Raw genomic sequence first — 14,736 nt, forward strand, 5'->3', positions numbered from 1 at the left:
AGAAGCAAAGAAGTCTTGCTCTCATAAAAACATATGCAGAATTAAAAACATAAGCAGAATTACTTTTAATTAGCAACTGACACTGAGAGGCAAGTGCATAATCTAGAAAACAGTGTTCCAAGTAGTGCTAAGGTGAAAATTTATATTTTATCACTTATGAAAGTAAAAAAGAAATGAAAAGTTGTGCACAATGTGGAATATGGGCAGTATGAATGAATTAATGACTTTGGAATAATGACACATACCAGCAATCTGGAGCAAAAGAAAGTCTGGGGGATTCTGTTCTGCTGTAAAAAGCTCTGCAAAAGGAAAAACGGGGCATCCTATTGATATCACCTAGGCTCAAGGTGGCAGATGCACCATGCCACTACTTTCCTTCTTTTGTCAATTAGCCAAAATATGTCCATTTCTGGGGATATTTGAGCACCAAAAATGTGGACATATATGACTGATAAGTTTGTGCAGGAACTTTGTAGCTCAGTCTACCGGTGTGCCTCCCTTTAAGTGTACTGTACGTAGTTGCAATTCAGCTCTTCAAATCCACACACTAATTGTATTTTTTGTTGTCTGTCAATATTTGGTATGACTTTCTGAGTAATACTAAGAGACATAATCCAACTAATTGACAATTTTACAGGTAACTTGAATGTAATTCTCAAACTCTTCAGTAGCCAAAGCCATCCAATATCCATGTCTTAATTAATATGAAGCCCGTTCTCTTGATAAGGAGGAATCCAATACTTTGTACAACAGGAAATTCTTGCCATTTGAACTTTATAGTGTGTACTTATCTAAATTCCTATGCCTGATATGTTACTTTTTAAAGTCCTACACATGATATGTTACTTTTTCATATCTAATTTTATGAAGAAACAGCATAAAGGATGACATAAATTTAAATTTACATGTTTGGTTACTAAGGAGACAGGATGATCATACAGAAAAGGTGCAACAAAAAAAAACTGTTATGAACTACAAAAATAATAATCTAGATAAAAATCTACAAAATTAGGCCCATGGCAAACAGAAGCAGGCTATACAAACAAATAAACAGGACTATTTATAACACTGATAAGACACAAAATAGACATGGAGTGGTCTGGTGCAAGCAGTAAGAATCAAAAACTGTATCAGAATATAATGGATGTGATAGTCAAGGAGAAGGATGAGCTTGGTTAATGAGCACACCACTTGAAATAACCACGCAAAACAAAGCTCGAAACTGCCGTTTTGTGTGGATGTATAGCCTATCTACATTGAAATATTGAGGTAATAAGCTCTTAATAATTAAAAGTAATGGTTTCTATTTATAGACACCTGAACTTTTGGCAGCTACTTTTTTTCATAAAGAGATGAAGGTTATTGTTACAACATATACTTTTCTCTCTTTTATTGTAAATATTAACAATAAATACACTCATAAAAATATAGTCAACTATTATCAGTTTTTACATATGTACACAATGACTTCTAACCTGAAAATTAGGCCATTACAAAATGACTAAATTTATTCATAAATACTTTACAAAAGAACTAAACTCCCTTTATCAAAATCTCTATTGTGCCTTCTAAGTCATTAATTCTACTTATATTTCCTATGAAACCCTTGAGCCCTGTAGTTTGACAAGCTTCTGTTTTCACTAATATCTTCACAGTCCTGCAACAATTTCCACTTGACCTCAAGACACACTCTTCATGTCAAATAAGAATCTTAATCACATGACCACCTTACCTCAGTCGTTCTGAAAAAGTTTCAAAATTCCATGCATCCCTGAAAATTATTTAAACAACTATTTCTTTAAACAAATTTTCCTAATCTTGTTTCCAATTTTCTTGTGACGTAATGTAATATCTAAATTACGCAAATGAAATCAAATTTCCATTCTTACATAATCTAGTGAACTCCAAAGACCGTACGTATCAGATTATGATCTTATCTTGGCACTTTCCACAGGGATCCCTTACTCTTGCTCCTTTTCTTCTTAATTTTTTACACCATCCTGCTTCCTCTACTATACATGTTTACAGTAGTACATATCTCTAAACATATCACAATTAAAACATCTATAATGAGACTTCTTTTGTTTATGTAGCAGAATATCAATCGATATTTCTTGAAACAAAAATTCTGGAGTACATTATAACATTACACATACTTTCTTCTACCTTCACAATGAATGAGCACTTAGCATGATGTCTAATTATTAAACACAATTTAGAATAAAAATAGTCAAAGTATATGGTCATTTAACTTAGGATGATTTCCATTTATCTAATGTAAAAGTACAGAATTTGTATAAATTCCTTTCTTGCATAAATAAGTAGAACTCTTAAGTAAGGTAAGTTTGTTCACATATGGTTTTCGAATCAAAGTCATAATCAAAACAGCAGTGGGAATCATTTCCTTTCCCATATAGGTTTAGAACCTAATGGTACGGACACTAAATTACCAACTTAACATACATCAAGACTCAGATAAAAAAAAATACTATTAATTTACCTGTGAGAAGAAAATATTATTCAATACCATAAATTATGCTGTCACAAACGATCATGGTGTACAAGAACAGTGAGAGCTGGATGTATTAGATTTGGCTTAACTAAGAATCTAATCATTTTTTTCCTTTACATAATTCATGATTCCATTTTGATCCAGTAATTTCCTAAATAAGTCATGAAATAAACTGTTACAATTACAGAAGATTGCATCTAAAGACAAATGGCACTATACATACAGTATATACTTCATGGTATTAAGTATTCAAGATTATGAATTTAATATTCTTCCCATCAAATTTATAACTTGTATCAATATCAGTGCAGGTACTGATAAATGCATGATGTAATAAAAATTTTGTTATTTTATCAGTCACTAGTAACAACTCTGTATCCCACATTCTTTAGTCAAATTTGTACCAAATAATGACTCTCTTCATGTTTTCAATATATAGTTTCCATCTACAACTCTCAGTTTATGTAGGATATGCAACGTTCATTTACGGTAATTTCCCTTTCTATGGTCATATGGGTTACATTATTTTCTAGATCTGGTCAAAAACAAATTAGCTGTGTACAAACTGTATATACTTTTTTCTTTTTAATCTACTTTTGAGAAATTATGTTAATGTAAGTTTTAATATATGTTTCAAATACTCCAGAAATTGAGCCAAAATAGCCTTTTATACTGCTTGCTCTGAAAGGCAAGATATGCTATGGAATTGTAGATTTCCTCTCAAACTCATTCACTACTATGCCCTTACAGCCACTAAGTGGCCCTTCCTTAAATTTATCACGTGAGATTTGTTTCAATTTTTCTTACTCCGTTCAGTCCCACTTAGATTATTCTACACTGTATACAGTATTTCCACTAAATAGCTCAAATTTTTGCTTTTCATTTACAATTGTACAAACTGTATATATACAGTACATATCTCACCTTAATATTATTACAGTGACTGGGATATAAAAATCAATTTACTTGTGAATAACCCTTCCCTAACGGATTACTCAACTAGATTATACTTTTCTGGAGATCAATATACTACTATACTTACTGTCAAATGGAAGCTACTGTATATAATGACTAGCATTTTCAACACCTGTATCTACTACTGAGCTTGTTCTCTGTACATATATAACATTTTTTACACAAATATTGCTGGTCAAAACTGCTTTGCTTCACCTCTATCAGCTCTCAACACCACAGCATATGTTTGCATGTCTATTCACATCACTGATAACAACATTTTTGTCAGTTTACTTCAGTATACTTCTTACCCTAACATTACCTTAAATATTCTTCCTTTAAAGAGTTATCAGACATTTGAATAAAGCAAAAATAAAATAATTATGCCTTTATAAATAAACGATATTGTATTTCAAATTGAGAACAATACTCTTCTTAAATATCCATCCAAATATTACCATTACCTTAACAAAAATAACATTCAGTATTGTAGACATCAAAATCCACACTTTTAAATAAGATTGTACAAGCTCAAAATAGCTTTCAGAATTTTCACTCCTCATCTCTTAATGAAGAGTTGGTCATTTACCCCATAGCTGTTAAGAGTATGCAAAGTTCATTGAAAATGATATTTCAATAATAAAAGGTTTTATAGATACTTACCCAGTAATTACATAGCTATTAGTTTCCCTCGTTAGGCCGTTGAAATGTTGAAATTTGCATGTCACGCTAGTGTTTTGGGGAGAGAGGTACCCTAGTACAACTTAGTAAAGAGCTTCAATTTGTTTATGCCCTTATGTTCATGAGAGGGGAGGAGGGAGGGCTCTGATCATGTAATTGCTGGGGCAAGTATATAAAAACCTTCTTTTATTATAAAAATACTATCATTTTTAGTTCACCTCGTAATTACTACACAGCTGATTCCCAAATTGAGAGAAGGTGGGATACATGGACATACCTACTCCCAAAATATTATCAATTGTAATGACTTTGAGAACAGAGACTTCGCTAACATTAATATAAATACTGCCACTGGTTGGCGTTCATCCTATCATTTAGAGGTGAGGCTATATGTCCTTGATATGCCTACTACTTTAGTGGGTGCCTTTGTCACTATGGGTCAATTCCTATAGCTAGCCAAAGGATAGAAGACACCCCTGCCCAGGGCGCTGTACCAAACAATACAACCAGAATCAATTCAGTCATCAATACCACTGAATGAATTATTAAAACCATTAAATACCCAACTGTTAAAATGACTGGAGGGTACTCCACGTACACAGTACTCCCAGACTCCCTTAGAATCAACAACCTATGCAAGGAGAAGAGATAGGAAGGAAAAAGCTTCCAATGTTTCCTGCCCCAACACACACCAGCCATATAAAAAGGACCCAAGGTACTGCATTCATCATAAACTGTCTCTACATCCCTTTCGTAATGTCATGAATACCGATTTACACCTAAAAGTCAATTGCCAGAGCTTTGATCTTGCATAATGGAAAAAAATCTTCCTCTACTAAAGTGTGATTCTGATATAAGGTCCATTTTTTTTCAGAGGCCGTGAAGGATTCTTTACTGAACACCAAAGGTTGTTTGATGTCCCGCAAATTCCCTTTGTCATAGTTAAAGAACAATTAAGAGTCCTTACTGGAGAGAGAGTTCTTTCTCTTTCATTTGGGCAAAGTATTTCAGTTAAGCTTTTAATTGTAAAAGAGCGAGGCCAGAGTTTAGATAGGGTCTCGTTCTTAACCAAGAACCCTAAAGAAAATGAACATACTATAGTACTTCACCAATTGTTGTAATAACAAACAACCAGAAAAGTCAGAACTCAAAAAAATTAACTGCTGCCAACCACTGGACTTCACCCATCAGCCAGCAGAAACAAAGTGAAGCTCTTTGCTACATTGTATCTCTCTTTCCCCCCAAAAGTGGGTGGGGTGAGTCATCTACCCCAAAACTTGCAACATGTAAAATTTCAAAATTTTAATGGCCAAACGAGTGAAACTAATAGCCATGTAATTACATACTGGGTAAGTTACACATATAAAAAGTGTGGGTTTTCTCTCTTCCTAAGTACTGTAATGTATCAATATATTTATTATCTAATAAAAAACAGCAGAGTAATGACATTTTGGGCAAGATGAATACAATACAAGTGAAGTAAAACAATTCAAACTGGTTATGAATATTCTTACAACAACACCTGGTACCCAACACCATAGAGTAGCAAACTGCAGTCCTAACCAGCAATTACAATTCAGACAACATTACTTTTTTTTAAATGAAAGCAAGAAAACTATTATTTATTTCTCCAAATATAAATGTTTAATTATTACTTTCATGTACTATACTGCCTCTATGTAATTCATTAATGTGATTCTCAAGAGAATTGTGTGTATGAAACTTTTCTCCACAATACTTGCAATTATGCCATCTTCCTCTTGTATGTAGCTTCATATGCCCCTTCAAGCTGTAACTAGAAGCAAAATCTTTTCCACAAACACTGCAATTTACTCGCTTCTTGTTACCTCTTTCCTTCAAGCGTCTCTCACGAGCTAGTGAATAGGGAAGAGTCTTCACAGTAATTTTTCCCACTTCCATTTCACCTTCATCTCTCTCATCTTTAGAGAAAGACTGCTCCTTAACAATTATTATTTTACTTTCTCCATGATCCTCCACTTGTTCTTGACATCCATTTTCGTAGTCTAAATCTGGTTTACTTCTTCCATCATCCATGCCCGTTTTACTTCCCCTGCTTTTGATAACAATTTTAGGAAGGTCCCCCTTTTCGTGGTCAATTTTAGAAGGGTCTATCTTTTCATGACCTATCTTCTTTTTCAATTTGTGTATGATCAGATGATTCTCAAGGTGATGCTGAAAGTGGAATTTCATGCCACAAATGGAACACGAAAGAGATTTTTTACTTAAGAGAGACTTTATATGTATAACATCACCTTGAACTGATGGATCCTCAGAATTGCTAACATCTTGAGTACCAAGATAACCATGAGGTTCATTTTCATTAGCTGTTTTTCTATGGGAATCAGGTTGGTTTGCTGGTTCTCTACCATGAATCAACATGTGTGATTCTAACAGCTGTTTACTTTTAAAAGTACTTGAACAATAATTACAGTTCAACACATTACTGTCTTTGTGGCACAGAACATGTCTTGCAAGATTACTTTTCCTGTTAAATAACTTGTTACAAACTGCACACTTATGTAACCTCCTTTCCTTGAGGATCTGTCGTCTTTTCATGGCTGCTTCATAGGATATAGTCTGGATTTTTAATTTCCCCACCTGAATTTCAACCGTTGGCTCCGTAATATCACAGAGAATCTCCTGTGTTACTTCAATATCACCTTGGGGAATACGTACCGATTTCATTCTCCCATCCATACCTGAGCCACCTAAATTACCATCCCTTTCTAAATTTGTTTCACCACCCTCCTCAACATCACCTTTTAGGTCAAGAGTAACATGTGTTTTTCTATGTCTGTTCAATAAAGATTTCTGTGTGAATTTTCTGTCACAAATTGTACAGTGATGTGGCCGTGCACCAGTGTGTTCCATTTTGTGTTCATCTCGACACTTTTTTTCTTTAAATCTTTTTCCACACAAAGGACAATCATATGCACATTCATTAGTATGAATCATTATGTGCCTCTTAAGATTACTCCTCTTGCTGAAACCTTTCATACACTGGGAACTCTTATGAGTGCTGCTTTCATCGCCATCAGAGGAAGCTGAAAAACCTTCACATTTTGGATCCTCTGATTTATCAATGTTACCCATGTCTTTTGTATTAAATTTGACATCACTTTCAATGTTTTCTAAAGCCTTCTGTAAATACTCATTATTTCGTGTTGACTCTTTCCTGACATGTATATTTAGATGGGTTTTGATAGTCTCTTTATCTCCATGGTGGATTTTAAGATGTCTCTGATAATAACTCTTGTGAGAGAACTTTTTACTGCAAAATTTGCATTCAATAGATTGTTCTTCACTATGCACATGCAAAAAGTGTGTTTTCAAATGGCCGCTTTCCTTAAATTTTTTAGCACACACATAACACTCATAACGACGCATACCTGTATGAATGACCATGTGTCTCTTAAGATTGTTCAGTCGATTAAAAGCTTTTCCACATTGTGGACACTCCAATTTATGCTGCCTCAAATGTGACTTGAGCAGACTTGGTTCTATACAATCTTCCCCACAAATGATGCATAAAAAGTTCTGTTCTGGTGTACTATTACTTTCTATATAGTTTTCAAAGGCTGTTGGAATTGTAACTTTGGTCAATTCATATTCCCTATTCTCCTGAAAAATAACTTGATTTCCTTTCCTATCCATTTCCTGTTCATCAATGATATGAGTTACCACCTCCTCAGAATCCAACTCAGATACAGAACTGCTAATGAAGTACTGTTCCATGAGAGTGTGAATTATACTCTTATCACTCATAGTGTTGTCAGTAGTATCAGTAGTATAACCATTAGAAACAATGTCTTGCCTCTGATGCTTAAGTGCATTTTCTCTCATGACATGGATCATTTTGTGTGTATCCAGATTATGTTTATAACAAAATCTTAATTCACAAATGCTACAAGAATATGGTTTGTCTTCCATTTCTCCTTTTGCACAATGAATTCTCATATGCCTTTTCAAGTCACTACTTTGCAAAGATTTCTTGTTACAAACACTACACTCATATGTTTTCTGAGAAGAATGTAACAAAATGTGTGTTTTTAATTCAGATTCATCATTAAATTTCTTCTGACATACTGAGCATTCAAAACTTCCCTGGTCCAAATGAATGTGCATGTGCTGCCTTAGCAGATGTTTTCTTGTAAACTTCACTCCACACACTTTACAATTCTCTCCCTCAGTATTAACTACCATCAGACTCTTATCACTTTCTACTTCATGGCTAGGCACATGGATCTGTAAATAATCATTATCTCTGAAATATGCAGATCCTGGTATGTGAAACTTTAAGTGTTCCTCCAGTTGGCTTTCCTGTTGAAAAGTTTCTTTGCAGTGTGTACAGTGAAAAGGATAGTCATCAGTACAAGATCTCATTACCATTTTCAAACTATTTTCTTCATTACCCAAATTATCTTTAGAATCTCTTACACTAGAAGTTTTATAATTACGTGTGCTATTGAAATTTTCACTAACTTCAGATGAATAAGAAACCAAAGTAACCTTTTGGTCCTCTCCTATTTTTTCTCCTTCAGATATGACAGATGTTCCTTTTGTATTTGTACCACCAGTTCCTTGTGCTACTAAAGCAACTTTCCCACTGGGTGATAGTGAAGATGAATATGATGGTTTTATAGTCTGGATAATAACCTTTTCTAGATCTGAGCTGTTCTGCTGCATATCAGTCGATATATGCATTAAACTCTGCTGCATTTCAGTTTCACCATGAGTTTTTACATGACGTGTATAATTACATTTGTATTTGAAAGACTTACTGCATACAGTACACCTATGACGAGTTTTATTGTGAGACACCATATGAGATGTGAGATACGACTTAGACCTGAAACCACTTCCACATACTTCACAAGTAAACGGTTTCTCTCCCGTATGAAGCATCATATGAAACTTCAAGTGGGAACTAGATTTGAAACCATCATCACAAATGGAGCACTTGAATGGGCGTTCCCCGGTATGAGCCTGCAAGTGTCTCTTGAATTTATCAAGTTTTTTAAATTCTTCTCCACACACAAAACATTCATATATCTTCACATTACTATGAGACAGTATCTTCACATTACTATGAGAAAGCATATGAATATTCAGACTATTTCTATTTAAAAACTGTCTACCACACTCGGAACAGTTGCAGGAGGGATCACCACCATGGCCCATTTTGTGCAAACTATAGTTCCTAATGTATTTAAAAGTTTTATCACAGAGATTGCATTTGTATGGTCGTTCATCTGAATGGGTTTTCCTATGGCTTCTTAAATGGCTGCTATTTTTGAACTTCTTACCACAGTCTGTGCATTCATATGCTCGTTCACCTGTGTGGTTTTTCATATGTTCATTAAGATAACACTGGTGAGTGAATCTGTTTTTACAAATGTTGCAAACATAAGGCCTGTCATCTAGGTGAATTTTTATATGTTTTTTCAAGTTACTATTTTGATTGAATGCCCTTCCGCAGTGAGAACATTTATATGGTTTCTCACCTGTATGAAGTAGGAGATGAGCTGTCAAGTGAGTTTTCTCTCGGAATGCCTTCCCACAAGAACTACACTGGAATGGTCGACTTCCGTTGTGAATTAGGAGGTGCTTTTTCAAGTGATCACTTTTCTTGTACCCCTTCCCACATGAGCCACATATATACGTCATTTCCATATCCATCCTTAGTAATATACAAGGAGCTAGGCAATGTAGTAAATGTTTTGGTGTCAAATACAAAATACTTGGTAACCATTAAAATGGTACTGATAGGCCTCTTTCATATTTAGGAAATGGGTATTTTAAATTTGTTCTAATCTGAAACTCAACAGACCAAGACAAAACAATGCTGGCAAAATAAATACTAAATGGAAATAAACAGTACATATCTTAATAAAGTGCATTCAATAATGTAATAACCAACTGCAACCTAGATTTGCAAAATAATCCATAAGTGATACTGTATACAGTAATTCACTGTCCATAAAAAATTACTCACAAGCAAAATAAAGATCACATATAGGTAATCTATATACTACATCAAGATGATACAATCATAAATGGAAATCTGAATACCTCAAATATTTTCTCATATAAAGATTCCTGTGAAACTTGCAGTACACTTCTACTATTAAAAGAAGTCTCATTTTGCTTTTGATTCAATTTTACATTTTTTCAATTTGTTTCAATGCAAATCAATGTTTAGGCTTTAACTGTGTCCCTCTAATATTGTTATAGTTCAGTAAATTCTATCTTCAAGTCCACTTCCTTATAACTGTAACCTCTAAGATGCATAACTACAATGCATAAATTTCTAAGAATAAGTGTACATATTCCAAAAATAAAATAACAAATTTATTTTAAGTTCTTCTCACCACTCTATACATTACCTGCACCTCCTTTGGTGACATATGGGGATTTTGCCTCCGCGAAACTCAAAACAATATAGCATACCAACAGACACAATCAGCAACAGAAGTTACTCCTTTAATCATGGCCAGACACTTAGTAAGTACGTATACTCAGTTGTAATGGGCCATGACCTATGCATCAATTAACTGTCTCTTCTTCCACACCCACTCTAGTCCATTGTTACATTAGTCTGTCCACTGTAATTACCTGAAATAAATTAAGAAGCATAACAATAAACACTATGTATATATACATATTTTTCCAGTGAATATAAAATCATCATAAAAGTAGATGAGCTGACAAGGCCCCACCTCAAGTAATGTCATAATTATCTATGTGAGTTATTTAGTCATGAGGTCTTGATGTAATTCAATTACAATTATGGCAGTCACTTAGAGTATTGGTGAAGTTTCTAAAACAGGTTATAGCACCTTAGGATGGATTAAATACAATTAGCTATTAAAATAAAATATACTTGCAACAGCACATTCTGAAAAACAATGAATACTCATGTGACGAGATTTTGACTAGGTAGTATACCGACAATGTATATGTCCCAACTGTTTAGTGTGATAAACTGGAATGTTTGTTCAACTAGATGGTATAAATCCTACCTATGATATAAATATATAACACAAATTTAAACATTTTTAAAAACTGGTAGTAATATAGCTATGCTGTCAAGTACTAATTTTCTCCTGACTAGTCATTTCCTAACCCAAAATTCAACCAAGCTTATACACTGCATTCTCAGATACTGTACTTTGGACAAGTCAAAATGTCACTTCTAATCAGGAAAGTACTTCATGATTTTTCTCCAATTTAGAAAAAAATGTGTAGCCTACCATCTTTAATCATGTAATTTTAGCTCCAATCTGCACAGGACTAATTAGGTTTGCTATATATTAGTATATTAAGACCTTTCCTTCAACCATAACTGCAAAACAGTATAGCCTACATTTCACTGCTCAGCTGGATGATGAGTCAAGATATATATTGGACACAAGTTGTAATAATAAGGAAATGTTAATTGTCAAATAGCTAAACTAAAATATCTAGTACTACTGAATAAAAATGTATGTACGTACTAAAATATTTTTTAGGCACAGGATATAGGTACGGCAGCCGTATCCCAATCGTGGTAGATATTGGTACGGCAGTGAATTGCGCATGCATCAATTTCAGACTTCCTGCTGTACAAATAATATAGTGTGGTGAGGGCACGACAGATTCTGTCAGTGGTGCCGTATTGCGCCCTTGACTTGCTGTGGATACGGCAGTTAGCTGTATCCGTTTACCAGTTTGCTAATCATACTGTATTATGTAACCAGAGTTCGGCTTTTAGGCGGGACAGTCCCGCTTTTTGAACTTCTGTTCCCCTTTTTTTAGTTAGCAAAATGCCCCCCCCCCCCTTTTTGTTTTGCTTTTGTGAATTATGTCCCGCTTTTTTGTGCTACAAAAACAAAACTATCCCGATTTTAATGGAAGAGTGCTGAAATTTGTTTTAATTTTGCTATTTCACTAGCTGGGAAATTCTATCGTCTTCTCTGATAGCTGCAATACCCAATGAAGTGAATTAAAAGAATATTGTAGTGTATAAAGGCCCTTGCAATTGCCCTTGTCGGGCAGAATAAAGGGCCGAGAAAGTCACCAAAGGTACAATGGTAGTGTATATTTATATATAATCCTCTTTGAATCTCCTCTTCGGAGTTCTTTTCAGGGCCGATTCGATCGTTCGTGACCTACGCATATACCATGAATTACCCAATTTTTTAATGTTTGAGTCTTCATAGATGTCTATGGCTTTTTTCAGCTTGTTAAAGCCTGAAAACATCTGTTTTTCAGCAAAAACTAATGTATTATTCCGCGGTTCATGCTGTTCCGTCACCATTTTTCTTGCTGTCACTGATTATGCCCAAAGACTACGTAGTACGTATATACTTCAGTACACAGTCTTTGGATATGTGAGGCGGTAAACAAGGGTTCGCGCATGCACAATTCACTGCCGTACCAATATCTACCGCGATCGGGGTACGGCTGCCGTACCAATATCCAGTTCGTATATTTTAACTTTATCAGATTACATCAAAGATAATTACATCCTTTGTAATGAATTAAAACTCTCTTTCCCAAGTAGAATTAAGGTAAAGTATAGCTAGTCCACTTCCTATTTTGGTGAAAGACATGACAAAATTAAAACTCTAATGCAATGAAAGATACTAGGCTAAAAGGCAGAAAGACATTAGGGTAAAAAACCGCATGGTACAGGGGTGGACCATGTACGACCAATGTGTACAACCCCAAGAAAAGTACATTACCTATAACGCGTCTTGACACAGGAGTAGAGGTCTTTAGCTCCGTTTCTCACCAACAACAAGTCGCGACTGATGCCCGTCTCCAATGTCAGGATGCGTTATAGGTAATGTACTTTTTTTTGGGTTGTACACATTGATCGTACACGGTCCACCCCTGTACCATGCGGTTTTTTACCCTATTGCCTAAAGAAGTTGATCTAGGGTAAAAAACCGCATGGTACAGGGGTGGACCATGTACGATCAATGTGTACAACCCCAAGAAAAGTACATTATAACGTGTCTTGACACCGGAGTAGAGGTCTTTAGCTCCGTTTCTCACCAACAACAAGTCGCGTCTGATGCCAATCTCCAATGTCAGGACACATTATAATGTACTTTTTTTGGGGTTGTACATATTGATCGTACATGGTCCACCCCTGTACCATGCGGTTTTTTACCCTATATACCTACGTAGTCTATGAGGGCAAGTGTACTTAGTACCAACCTTAGTGGCAAAACTGAAAACTACTACCGCGTCCCTCTACATCAGTAAAGCACTACCTAATTACTACTTGGAGGTACTACCTAGCTACCTACCTCCTACTACTACTTTACGTGCAAAATGGGGGTACTAGGTAGCTACTACTAGGTACCTAGTATCATAGTTTACACCCGGTCTGAAATCCCAACAATGAAACCCACATAGGCTAGGTAGGTCGGTATCTACCAAAATAAGAAATAAAAATGTCCTGTTGTGAAAGTGAAACTTCCTCTAGAGATGGATAGGACATCGATACTACCTAGGTACCTAGATAGTAGGTAGTACATAGTACTAAGTACTACCTACTAGCTTGAGTAGCTACTAGGGCTACTAGGTAGATTGCCTTTCGTAATTTGTAAGTCTCTTGGCTCGGCTACTCACATAGTAAAATAATTCATTTGTATCTCACATTCTTTTTCTCCCCTGTCTATGTTGTTGTGTGTATAAAGGTCCTGGTACATGGTTGAACGTTCATGGTTCATCAGCGTACACGGTCTTGGTAAACATTGCTTCTGGTTCCTATGTTTTGATAAAATTACTTATCGCGCCGCCGTTCGCTCGTTTTGTAGCCGCGCCATTCCTTGTTTGAAATTTGACAGTGGTACTGTTTACAGTTAATTGATTCTATAAAAAGAACAAATATATTGAGTTTTCGTTACAAATTTAAATCCAAAGGACCAGTCTAGCCATATTTTCCAAATTCCATTTTGATTAACATCATCTTAGACTTCAGCACATATCTCGTGCTTACTTCTGAAGATGGCATCAACTAGTAGTGTTTCGCTGAGATTACTAAAATTAAGAAATAATAAGGCTAACTTCAGGGGCAAATTTAAGGACGAGGTCTGTGAAATATGTAGAGTGGAGGAGGATACCACCGAACATTTATTCACGTGTAAATTGCTACAAAAAGCAGATAAGGATATAAATTTAGGGACACTGTTATCCCCTAACAGAAAACTGGGAGAATATATAAGGATAGCCCTCAAAATTAAGAATGTTCTTAACCTGGAAAGCGATGATGTCAAAGCTAAGTAACACTGCTCTGCCTCACTTATAAGGAAGAAGAAATGAAGGGGAGGTTGGGTAAGAGTAAATAAAGTTTTGCACCTCATAGTGTAGTGTGCCCGCAACTGTGTTTGTGGAGTGAGCGCCTAGGAACCAGGAACCAGGTACAACAAAATTAAAAATGACAATTAAAAATTGCCAAAGAACGTCATTGTATGGGAAAGCGGATTACAGAAAAGGAGCTGGACTAGTCAAAGCGTAGAATATTGTTTTCTATAAACTTACAGAATGCTTTCTTCCCGAACATAGAATACTGG

General features: G+C 35.2%; 1 protein-coding gene across 2 annotated transcripts; it reads right to left on the reverse strand.

Moving 5' to 3' along the window:
• Nucleotides 1-1,375: 1,375 nt before the first annotated feature.
• Nucleotides 1,376-14,005, reverse strand: LOC135222009 (zinc finger protein 91-like). Of its 2 annotated transcripts, none has more exons than XM_064260146.1 (2): nucleotides 13,821-14,005; nucleotides 1,376-10,783 (listed from the first exon to the last, which is right to left on the reverse strand). In XM_064260146.1, the coding sequence occupies exon 2, from the start codon at nucleotides 9,845-9,847 to the stop codon at nucleotides 5,792-5,794; it is 4,056 nt and encodes a 1,351-aa protein (XP_064116216.1). In that variant the 5' UTR covers nucleotides 9,848-10,783; nucleotides 13,821-14,005; the 3' UTR covers nucleotides 1,376-5,791. The 2 variants fall into 2 exon arrangements, with proteins under 2 accessions (XP_064116216.1, XP_064116209.1); XM_064260139.1 differs by having other exon boundaries at nucleotides 13,793-14,005.
• Between the last annotated feature and the right edge of the window lie 731 nt (nucleotides 14,006-14,736).

This window comes from Macrobrachium nipponense, chromosome 20, assembly GCF_015104395.2.
Source record: "Macrobrachium nipponense isolate FS-2020 chromosome 20, ASM1510439v2, whole genome shotgun sequence".
In the NCBI taxonomy this organism is placed as follows: Eukaryota; Metazoa; Arthropoda; class Malacostraca; order Decapoda; family Palaemonidae; genus Macrobrachium; species Macrobrachium nipponense.